General features: G+C 42.5%; 1 protein-coding gene across 1 annotated transcript; it reads left to right on the top strand.

Moving 5' to 3' along the window:
- The first annotated feature begins 950 nt into the window (after nucleotides 1-950).
- On the top strand, nucleotides 951-8829 carry ANKRD1 (ankyrin repeat domain 1). The gene is made up of 9 exons (XM_086616765.1): nucleotides 951-977; nucleotides 2600-2779; nucleotides 4637-4774; nucleotides 4866-4973; nucleotides 5646-5744; nucleotides 6867-6965; nucleotides 7110-7208; nucleotides 7374-7472; nucleotides 8719-8829. The coding sequence occupies exons 1-9, from the start codon at nucleotides 951-953 to the stop codon at nucleotides 8827-8829; spliced, it is 960 nt and encodes a 319-aa protein (XP_086472891.1).
- Nucleotides 8830-11567: the final 2738 nt, after the last annotated feature.

Raw genomic sequence — 11567 nt, forward strand, 5'->3', positions numbered from 1 at the left:
AAATCACTTCTGTGCCCCTATTCTCTCATATCCAAACGCTCTCATATCTTATATCCCTATGCTCATATCCTATGCTCTCATATCCAAAAGAAAAACTTTGCCTGAGAAAACAGTATTAGTTTTACCTTTTTTTTTTTTTTTAGCATAATAGGACACAATTTATTATTCTGCTTATGATCACTGACAAAGTTCCAGAAAAATGCAAAGCTTGCTGTTTTGAGATCTTACACTGATTGTAACTTATCATGTCATAGGCCCTTTTAGCACCAGAGACATCATTCTGGCTTAGTAATCCCTTCAGAGAATTCCTTCCAACAAATATAGAAGACTGCCATCATGACGAGAAAAATCCTTTCCCCTAAAACTGTTTATCATCCAAGAATAAATAGCAATGAAAAGAATGGCTTTCTGGGACTTCCATTTATCAGGAAGATATTACTACAGGTATTGTACATAAGCCATTTACCCTTTCCAGTGTCTTACAGTCATCTGAATGTCGTTTAAAAAAAAAAAATAGGAAAAAAAAAAGATGAAGTTATAACGCTATATCAACAGACAGCTGTCCTAGTGGGCACTGGAAACACAGAATGACTCGCATTGCTGAGCGGTGCGGTCATTGCCAAAAGAATGATGAGCTCACATTTCATTCCGATTCACATACTCGGTGTGGTTAGACTGTGAGGCTCACCCTTCCTCGCCCAACTGACGCCCCCCTCCCTGCCTCGACACCAGATCTGGCTCGTTAACATGTCTGGAATGAGTATGAGCCTACCTCTCAGCTGGCAAGCCCAAGGGGCATAGTTGGATTCCCAGGTTGGAAGATTATCTCATTCAGGCACAGGTCTCCCAAAGATATATAAGCAAAGCTGGCGTGGTGGTCCCTGCAGAGCTGGCTCAAGCACTTGGGAGTTTCAGCCATACCGGAGTACAACCTTCAAACACTGGCAAATATGATGATGATGAAAGTAGAGGAGCTGGTAGGTACAACCTTCTTTCCTTTATTCATAATCAGTTTTCTTCCTAGACTGTCATTATACCAGGCAGAGAGAGACAACCTTTGTGGGTCATTCAGGTGCGCTGACAGGGTACCAGCGCTGCTGTGCTCTAGGTATAAACCTGTATACACTGCAGGTTATCCTACTATATTCTCACCTTAACTTCTCCTTGGGAAGGGGGCTTACCACTGATACAACTACTTAGCTGTTTGGATTTTGCATCAGAACATAGTTCACCAGGAAGAAGAGACTGACCAAATTTAGCTCTGTGTTTTCCTTTGACCTTGATTTTCATTTTTTTTTTTTTAGAAGCTATTAAGTTTATGGTCACATTGAGTAATTCCAATCCAGTAAGAGACTGGGAGGAGGTATTGACGCAGAGAAACCAAAGTATTTTCCAAATCTAAACCAACAGTAGTAATAAGTATTACTTTCTAATAACAAACTAACTGTTCCTATATCCACTGCTGTTCATGGCACAAGAAGTCTTTGAAAAATATCAATGTCTAAGCTAGACCACAAGTAATGGGACATTCCACTGCAGAGTTCAGACTAAGAATGCCTGATTTGAGCAATAAACTGGGAAAACAGGAATGATCCAGTATAACACTGGAACATCATACAGAGACCACTTTTTTTCCCCTGATGGCTATGTTAAGATGCAACTGCTGTAGAGCCGAACTAGTTAATGTTGTCTTAAATTCTTTGGCAAGGCCCCAACAGTTTCTCTAGTGTTAAATTCCATAAGAAACACAATTTTACAAGGTAATTGTATGGAAACGCAGTCCAGGACACATGAATTTACTGAACCACTCTCAAAATACACAACAGCCTCTACTAAGTTTAACAAGTTATCTCTTTGCACACACTTAATAGAGCATCAGAAATATTTCCAAAAGCTATTGAAAGCTATGCTGCTGAACAGCATCACATAGCTTCTGTGCAGGAACTACCTTCTGCTACTCTGACGAGTGCTATAATTGGGGACTTTGGTACTGACAGTGATGGGCAAAACCAGCCTTGAAATTACTCAGACACCCAATTTAGCTGCATTGGATGTGTTTCAGTAAAACTGTAAGGTCCCGAGGGAGAAAGCCTCTCCTCCCACTCTACCTGCTCAGTTCCTTCCCCTGCTCAGCATTCGCAGGGTGCTGGTGGCTGGTTAGGGTGGCTCTTTCCACCTCAACCTTTTGCAGCCTTCTGAAGACTCTGGCACATGCTGGCAAGTGAACAAACAAGAAAATGCCAAACAAAAAAGTCGCTCTTCCCAACTCACTGCCTTTTGTCAGTGCAGCAGCCTCTTGGCCCCAGTCAAGCAAGCAGTCAGACCGCGAGGTGGCCTCATGGACCTTGACCCAAGCCCTGAAGGTGCCAAGGGGGGGTTGCTGTGTGGGTGCAGGAGATCTGCTTGCAAGCAAGATTGCTCTAGCTGTTCACAGTTAATCCGGGCACCGGCTGAATGAGGTCTGCACTCTGTCTGTCACACGCTTCTAGAGCAGGATAGGAATGACATGTAATTAGCCTCTAGGTAATCCATGTTCCCAGGGAGTGGCTACTGCAGTCACGAAACTGCTGCTTAGATGATACCACGTTTGCTTCTACAGGTGACTGGGAAGAAAGCTGACGATAAAGAGACTGGAAGCTTCCTCCCTGAGGACTTCAAAAATGGAGAGTATGAAGCTGCTGTAAGATTAGAGAAGCAGGAGGACCTAAAGACGGTCCCTGAACACTCACTGACCCGAGGTGATCTGGCATATGAGAAGGAGAAAAAACTAGAAGCAGAGGTAGGCTCCTGGGTTTTGTGCTTGGCTTTTTATCATCCTGTGTGCACTTTCTGCTTCAGTCCTTGAAGTTTTGCCTCTTTCTAAGTTAGAAATACATGCATGGTGAGATAGATGAACCCTTGGGAGATCACTACCAAAGGAGGTTGGTCTAAAGTCAATTGAATGCCACGGAGATCTTCTTATTCTTGTAGCCTACAGATGCAGGCAGTAATGTTGTGACACAGAACCCAAAACTCCCCCTATAATGTCTGACCGAAACCCTGGGGCTCCCTCCAGCCCAGAGTCGCCTGCTGCCAGCTGTCAGTAAAGGGGGAACAAACACAGCCAGTAAGACACCTTCAGCTTGCACACCTAATGACTGCTACCAAAAATAACTAATGCAAGAAAGATGTAAGAGTGCATTTCTGAAGCCAGAAGCCTTATCTACCATGAAAATACTCTTTTATGAAAACATGTGCTTACTAGCACATTTGGGAAAAGAAATTACAAATGAAACTGATACTGGTCTACAGAAAAGTACCATTTTGTATTCTTGGAGCATGACAATTCTCCCTATATCCCTAAGAATTGATGCTTTTTTTTCCCAAAAATACAGTAGCTGTAACATCTTAAATTCTTTGGTGAATAAGCAACCGACTAACCTAAAAATTTAAAGTGATTTGGGAATGAAAATGTTTAACTAGCAGGGGACATAAGACTTCGTTCTGAAGAAAGAAGGGTGGGAAAGTGAGCCCAACAAATATTAAAATAAACACTATTGACCTTCACCTTCACCAGGGAGATCATTACTCACTACAGAGGTTTTCTGAGTTCCTCCAAAACAGGATCCTAAGAACCTTTTGGGTTTGTAGTTGATCCACAGCCCACTCAGCCAACATAATTATTTTCCAGTAAGTAAATGATCTGCAGATCAAACACTAAACATAGAGAATAGTAAAATGAAGAGGTGGAAATAACTTGGATAAGAATTCAGCTAAAAACAAATGTATACCATATGACAGAGTCGCACCAACGTATCTACCCTTAATGACATCATGGGACAGAATCTATCATTTGTATTCACCCTGAGTTACCCCTTGTTTTTGAATCCTTCTTCTGAAGCCAAGGACACTTCATGGTGTGAGGGATCTGGCCCTCAGTTCAGGCAATACGTTTGCCCTTGATGTTAGCAGTGCTCCATACTGACTGCATGCAGCGATGCTTTTTACAAGCAGGCTTGAAGTAAGTCTTAAACATTTATCAAACTGCCCCTCTGAGGATAGTGGGGACATTCTTTGTAGTTTAACAAAACGTAGCCCTTGTTGATTGAAACGCCAAAATCTGTATAAACGTTGCTATTCCCTTCAGGGTATATTTTTCATCAAAGAGGATTAAGTTACAATAAATCAGGGGCTGCATCATAAAAACAGTTGAAGAAAAAATGCTTGGTAGAAGTCGGCTAAAACTGCAGGCACTTCCCAGCTCTCATAAACTGAACATGAGATTTCTTAAATTGTTAGGCCAGAAAGGATTGCAGTGCTGCTCGGACTCCTGGCCTAACACAGACCAAAAATTCATGGTACATATCTCACAACATATGGCTGAAGCAGCATCTAGGAAGAGGTCCAATGATGCATGAGAAACTATAGACGATGCAGAATTTCTCACACATTTAGTAACTTATTCTAATGGTCAATTAGCCCTAGCTGCACAAAAGAACCCCACAAAACCCAAACCAGCACAACTACTTTAACTATTTCAAAGTTCATCTAGTCTTAATTGAATTCAGCTGAACAGTAGCACACACTGTCCTGTCACTCTGAAAAGGAGAGGTGGTCACATTCAGCTCAACTTGCTGGCTTCCCTGATTTGTTTCAGCTGAAGAAGAAGAAACTAGAGGAGAGGTCAAAACTTGAAAACTTAGAGGATCTTGAAAAAATTATTCAGCTGAAGAAGAAGAAAAAATGCAGGAAAGTGAAAGCACCCGTTTTAAAGGAACCCGAACCAGAAGTTATTGTAAGTTATTTCAAAGTACCTTCTTCTGGGGAAGCATTTGATGGGGTTCTGCACCACACGCATTTACACCCTGTATATTTCTTTTCATCAGACAGGACCAGTGGATATACCCACATTCTTTAGAGCTGCATTGGAGAATAAGTTGCCAGTAATTGAAAAATATCTGTCAGACAAAGGGGATCCAAATGTCTGCGATGAGGTACAATCTTCCTTCTTACTGCAAAGCCTGCAACAGAAGAGAGGTTATTACAGAGCAAAAATAGCTTTTACCACTAGGTTTTGCAGGTTGCACACTTTGAGGAGAAAAAAAGGGTAGGGGGAAAGTACGTAAACACTGAGAGTTTTGTATATCAAGTTTTCTAGTGATAAAGGGGCCATTGGGACCCTTCAAAGTAATATTACCTCAAAAGAATCTTTATATTTAAGAGAGAGCTATCGGTGCCCAGGAGACCCTGATTTTCTGTAACAGGTGGTCTTCCAATGCTACAGATGAACAGACAAGAAATTCGTCTGCAGAACGACAAAAAGAAGTGATGCTGCCTGCCCTCATACTCCATAACATATAAGCTGCGTTTGCAAATGGCAGGGTGGTATGTTGGATGGGGGAACTCAACAGGCATCATTTTAAATTTGAATGGCATACTGCAGATATTTCTCACACCCTTTAAAATGGTGGGTAGGCAGCTCCCAGCTAGCTATCAGGATGCTAGCAAAATTTAGCAGATTTCAGGTCTCAAAAGTATTAGCTCTTGAAAATGAACCAGTATAAAGTATGTATTTGCCATCATCCTAGGGAGGTGAGGAGAAAAGATTTAAAGATATCTCATTGTGCCATGTTTAATATCTGACCTTGCACTCTTTTAATTGCCAGTACAAACGCACTGCATTGCACAGGGCATGCTCTGAAGGACACCTAGAGGTGGTGAAAAAGTTGGTGGAAGCTGGAGCCCAGCTGGAACAGAAAGACATGGTATGCGCAGCGACTCACACTTCTTTCCAAAACCTGCTCATTGTTTTGTAAGTTCCAAGAGAAGCACTTAAAGTGCTTCCTATAGAAGAGGACCATTAAAAGGCCTTGCAGCGTCTTGTAAATTTATCCTTAACACCCCCTTTCAGGAGGGGGTGTCTGCCTCCCTTTGCCAAAATGGTTGCTGGAAAACACAGGAAGCGGAGGAACGCTCTGGCCAGCAGACTGCCACAAACAGCAAAGCCCAACATAGGGTGAGAGAGCTGAGGTCAGGCTGCCACTTCAGCCTGCTAGCAGGTGGTGGAGATGCCACTGTCCCACGCATGTGTCCAGGGCTCAGTGCAATGCGTACATTCTCCACCAGGATTTCAAGGCTGGGCTTGGGAGAGACCCCTGCTCCCGCGGAACGCCAGCCACGAGGGTAGCTGAGGATCAACAGCTTCTGCAGCTGTTTTTTGCTTCTCCGCTCCCAGCTCTTCGTCCCTTTGCTAAACAGTTGGAACGGGCCAGCCTTGCTCCCCCTCGCTTCACCCAGCAGAGCTTGTGGATGGTGTAAGAAACAGGAGGAACCACAGGCAGAGTGAGACCTTCAAGGGACATTCCACCCCTCCTGGCAGAGCTTAGTGCACAGAAATTAAATATTGTAGAGGAAAAGGGTTCTAATTTGCTTTGTGGACCTGCGTGTTTTTTGTTTTTTGTTTTTTAAAAAAACACCACCAAAACTATTTTTTCCTTTTGAGATTAATTTTCTATGCATTTCAAAACCCAAAAGGCATCGAATAAAAAATACTAAGTAGCACATACCAGCCACATACCTGGCTAAAGATAACTTCTAACTTCACAGAATAGACAAAACACTTCCTCTCTCACAGCAGCATTGCCAAGATCTCTGTCTTTAAGAGCAATATGCAATGAGTGTGAAGAGTGAGAAATTCACAGTGCTAAAGAAATTAGGGCAAAATAAGAAAAGCTGTTACTAGAAACAACTCAGTGATCACAGTGCTGTGCTTTAGGTTAAATTGCATGAAAATGATTTCGGATTAATTTAGAAATTTGATTAAAATGGTTTAATTTTTATAAAATACGATGATTTCATTTACTTTCCATTTGTTTTTCATTCTGCAGCTTGAATCTACAGCCCTACACTGGGCGTGCCGGGGGGGAAACCTGGATGTTCTGAAATTCTTACTGGACAAAGGGATAAACAGAAATGCAAGAGACAAGGTATGTGCTTCTGGGACTCCGCAGCTTTTTAAACTGGAGATGAAAAGCTGACCCTTACTCCCAGTAGACCATTTTTGGTAGCCATTCTTGAAGTGGTCTTCACTTCTTTCATGCCACTGACTGCTTCCTCCTCCCACCCCTCAGCTGCTCAGCACCCCTTTGCACGTGGCTGTGAGAACGGGTCAGTACGACTGCGGGGAGCACCTGATTGCCTGCGAAGCAGACCTCAATGCCAGAGACAGAGTAAGTACCAACAACTTCCTACCTGCCAGCTATCGGGTAGCATCAAGCCGCTGTCTGCCTTGATAGTTCCACTTGTCTGTAAAAATCCCTGGCTACGCGGTTGGGGCTGGACCGCGGCGCTGGACCGGTTCGACTGACGCTATGGCCCGTGTCTCCTGCCTCTAGGAAGGAGACACACCGATGCATGACGCCGTGAGGCTGAACCGCTACAAAATGATCAGGCTTCTGATTCTCTATGGAGCAGATCTAACCATAAAGAACGGCGTAAGTAATAGCAAAACTCACAGTAATTCAAAATGCTTTAGAATAAGTTTGCCTTCAGAGCAGTTTCATAGATTTCAAGGCTGAGAGAGACTGAATTAGATCACTTCAGAGTTAATTAATGCAAAGCTGACACAGGGAAAGTATAACTTGGAGGAGGTCAGGGAGAAGAGGAAAAACTAGTACGTCTTCTAAAACCAGAACCTGTCAGCTGCGGCTTAAAACATCACATCTTTCTGTGAGTTAGTTACACATATCATATACGGAAAAGACCTAAACATACAGACACTTGCTCTCTGGACAGCTCCCGGGCTTCAACCACCGCTGAGACAATAAAGATCTTATCTTGTCAGAGAAACTTCCTTTCTGTGAAGCCCGCACGCAGCCAGTGGTGAGCCCGAGTCCTGCATCTGGATGACTGGCAGTTAACGGTTGGGCAACAAATTCCCATGGCTCAGCAGAGCTTCAATTTAAGAAGCCTCACACCTGACTTTTTGCTCACCGCCACTGCGGCAGCACACGTGTTGCTGGAGCTCTGCAACCACTCGTTAAAATGCAGCACATCACAACTCCCTTTCCCCCAAACCCAAATGATGCAGCAGAGGCACGGACAGGGAGTTTTACTAATGCCAGTCAATGTTTTTGATTGGCAATTGATCAAAAACTAAGGGGACAAGGAAGAAACCAGTCACTGCAGCACTTTGCACTCCCTGTCCACACTCACCGAAGCAGGGCCACTCCCAGTGTTATCCCTTATCAGGGTACGGAAATGATGAAAGATACAGCCCCAAAGGCCAGAGACCTGCTCTCTCAGGCTTTGTCTGCACACAAAAGTTGCTCCTGTTTAATTTAGATGTGGTTCATAACCTCATTAAACCAGTACAAACTCTTTTCTGAATTCTCAATTAAATACAGGAGTGGCTTATTGAGGTTTCATCTAAATGTATTTCTAATCAGTTTAAACTAGATCAAAAGCAACACCTGCATGCTCTGCTAGTCATGGTATTTGCTAATACGGTTTAGACCCACTAAAAGCCAGGGAGATTTCCTCATGAGTCTGACCAGGACTGGGGCTAGATCTGTAGAGCAAAAGGACTCTGATCTCAGGGAGGCGAGCGTAAGTCTGACCCTGTGCGTGCAGGAGAGTCTCACATCAGACAGGTGCACTGAACAAATATTTAGGGAAGAATGAAGTACTTGGTATTCCTCAGCTGAAAATAAATCTTGCTTCCTCTGCTTTTTTAACCAGCAAGGGAAAACTCCTATGGACCTTGTTCTTCAGTGGCAGAACGGCACCAAAGAGATATTCAACAGCCTGAAAGATAATTCCTATAAGAGTGTCCATGCAGGCAAGTTCTGAGGAGAGAAACCAGACTGCTCTCTTTTTGCTGCTTTTAAATGCTTCGTACGAACCCAGAGGAAAAGAGCACTGAACATACTACTATTTTTATTGAAAATATTTATGATACTGGATCATTTGAAGTATCTTCACGGAAAACTGAAAAAAAAACCACAACCAACCAATCATGCAGATAAATTATTTTTAAAGGCAGGTTGAGTGTTATAATTCCACTGGTTTTAAAATGGGTTTATTTATTACTATTTATTAATTATTTATTTAAAAGGTCATTTTAAATGATTTTCAATATCATTGTAGCTTTTTCTTAATAGAGCTTTACATCCTAATGCAATCTTTGCCAGCAATATAATTCCTTTTGTCTTAGACAGCAGTATTTCCAACTGCATTAGCATCTGCCCTCAAGCCTTCCAATAGCTCTAAATAGCGAATACTTGCAAACGTTTTCTTGTCTCTGCCAAATTCTCGCTATTAAAATAATATGTTAAATGAGTGGTGATACATGGAAGAGCAATGGAAGAAGGTGTACTGAGGTGCCAAGTGAATTTAAAGAAGCAGTTGAGTAATGGGGTTTACATAGGGTTTGGCAATTGTGGTTGATAAAGAGCTCGAGGACAGAGCTCCAATCATCACATAACCGTTTGGACTGTGGGATTCAGATGCAATGTTACGAAGGTGAGAGGAGACAGCATCAGGAATGTGAATTTTTTTTTAAGATAGACTACTGTGAAGTCTGATGATCGAAGAATGCAAAACCAGATTATGTATATTTGTAAATTTGTACTGCTTTTTCTGTACATTTTGTACTGATCTATTTCAAATTAAATAAACAGTGGTTCTTTTTATTTGCTGGAGTGGATTATTAAGTGGTAGGCATGTGCAGGGTAATTCTGTTTTCTCCTTAAAGAAAGTTCCCATCTTGGTCTCTGTAAAATTCTTAAAAACTCAAAAAAAAAGTCTCAGTTGCCCAGAGCAGCCAGCCCCTGAGCTACCTCCTCCCTGCCACTGTTAGGTAAGTGCCATCTCTAACTTACTTTGTTAAATGGAAACACGCATACAAAAGCAGAGAGACAGTACTTGAGTAGCCAGTAAAACACAGTTACAGTTTTGTTGCTGAGCTTGATTTAAAATCTGTTTCTCAGCAAGTGAGTGCTATGTGGAGCACGAGACAGCTTCAGTTATCCAAGCCAAGGGCGATGCTGAGTCCTGCTAGGAAAGGCAGGCACCTCTCCCTTGACTTTAGCAGAAGCGGAACGTCTTAACAGCACCGCCAGCAGGGGCATCAATGTCCAATTTCACTGGGATGCTACACACTGCATTCAGTTAAAATCCTAACACTGCACAGTGTGGCCTCCCAGGGAAATACGACAGTCTCCCACACACCTTCACCAACCCCTGCCAGCTGGCTTCTAACCAGCAGGCTTTACAGTCTGGCCAAACAACGTCCTGGGCAACGAGATAGGGTCAGGAGTGGGCAGAGATGAATAGTAGTTGTTACTGGAGTGCCAATTTTGGAGACTAAGTGAATTTACAGAAACCCCACAGAGGAGCAAGCAGAAGAAACACCTATTCTGTCTGCAGCCAGCTATCCTAGAATGAGGCCAACAGCTTTAGACAGATGAGACTTGTTCTCACACAAGCACCGTAACTCCCAAGTGTCACCTTGCCACGTGTAGGTTTTATTGGTGAACACACTCTTCTCCATAAAAATTATGGCACACCTCTGCTCACTGCCTTTCTCTGCAAGCTGCTACTTCACTACTCATTTCTGCACAATTACCTGGACACTGGGAGAATGCCTTGCAGGAAATAGAAATTACATCAGTGCTGGCTAACTCAGCTTGTTTATCATCCTAACCGAGCAGCAGTTCACTTGTTCAGGCACCAAAGTGGCCAGCACAATGTGCTTCAGGAAACTGGAGGAGAATAAACTTTTCAATCAGTTCCTGCAGCACTGTACCTACTTAAAGAGCAAAGAAGTAGACTGTAAATTTTTTTAAATCAAGTCAAACAAGCAGCAAGAAGGGTTTCTAGCATTCAAAAGCCTCCATATGCTTTCCATATGGTAGTTACCAAACAACATCTTTCATGCTCAAGGTGGGTTATTCTCTGGCCAAGGCAAGATGATGTATTGTTCAGAAAATTGCACCAGATGCACACATTCCTGCTTCTTCTCTGGTTAGACCATCATTTTGGAGGTAAGTCTATAAATGACAAACTACTCTACACATATATATTACATTCCAATATCTATAATAAAACAGACTCAGACCACAAAGTCAACAAGTAAAATAATAATATAAAGAAAAAGTATTTCATTTGTTGAATGAAGCAAAAGCTGTTGTAACTTACACTAGCACTGTATAGAACTGTTAGTCTACTGAGAACTTCATCCATTCTGCTCAGTCCAGTTACTAAGAGCTCAGAGATGACCCACTGCAAGATTTCCACAGTATTTTACATGCTATAGCTTCCACTTCTCAACTTGTTGTCAGATGCAAATAGAAAACTGGAACATTCACCGTAAAGCTGGCTCAAGAGTATCTTGAATACAGTAGCTTACATAATTTTTGTATTGCTTTAATCAAAAGAAAAACTTCAGTCAACATTTGGAAGAGCTCTGAAAATGCTCTGCTGATTATAATCTGTTACGATTGCTTTTTTGGCAGCCAGGTTAGGTTTACTGAGGCATTAACAGGAAGGAAAATGGAGAGGCAGGAGGTGGCAAAACGAACACTCTC

This window comes from Tauraco erythrolophus, chromosome 9 (assembly GCF_009769465.1).
Source record: "Tauraco erythrolophus isolate bTauEry1 chromosome 9, bTauEry1.pri, whole genome shotgun sequence".
NCBI lineage: Eukaryota > Metazoa > Chordata > Aves > Musophagiformes > Musophagidae > Tauraco > Tauraco erythrolophus.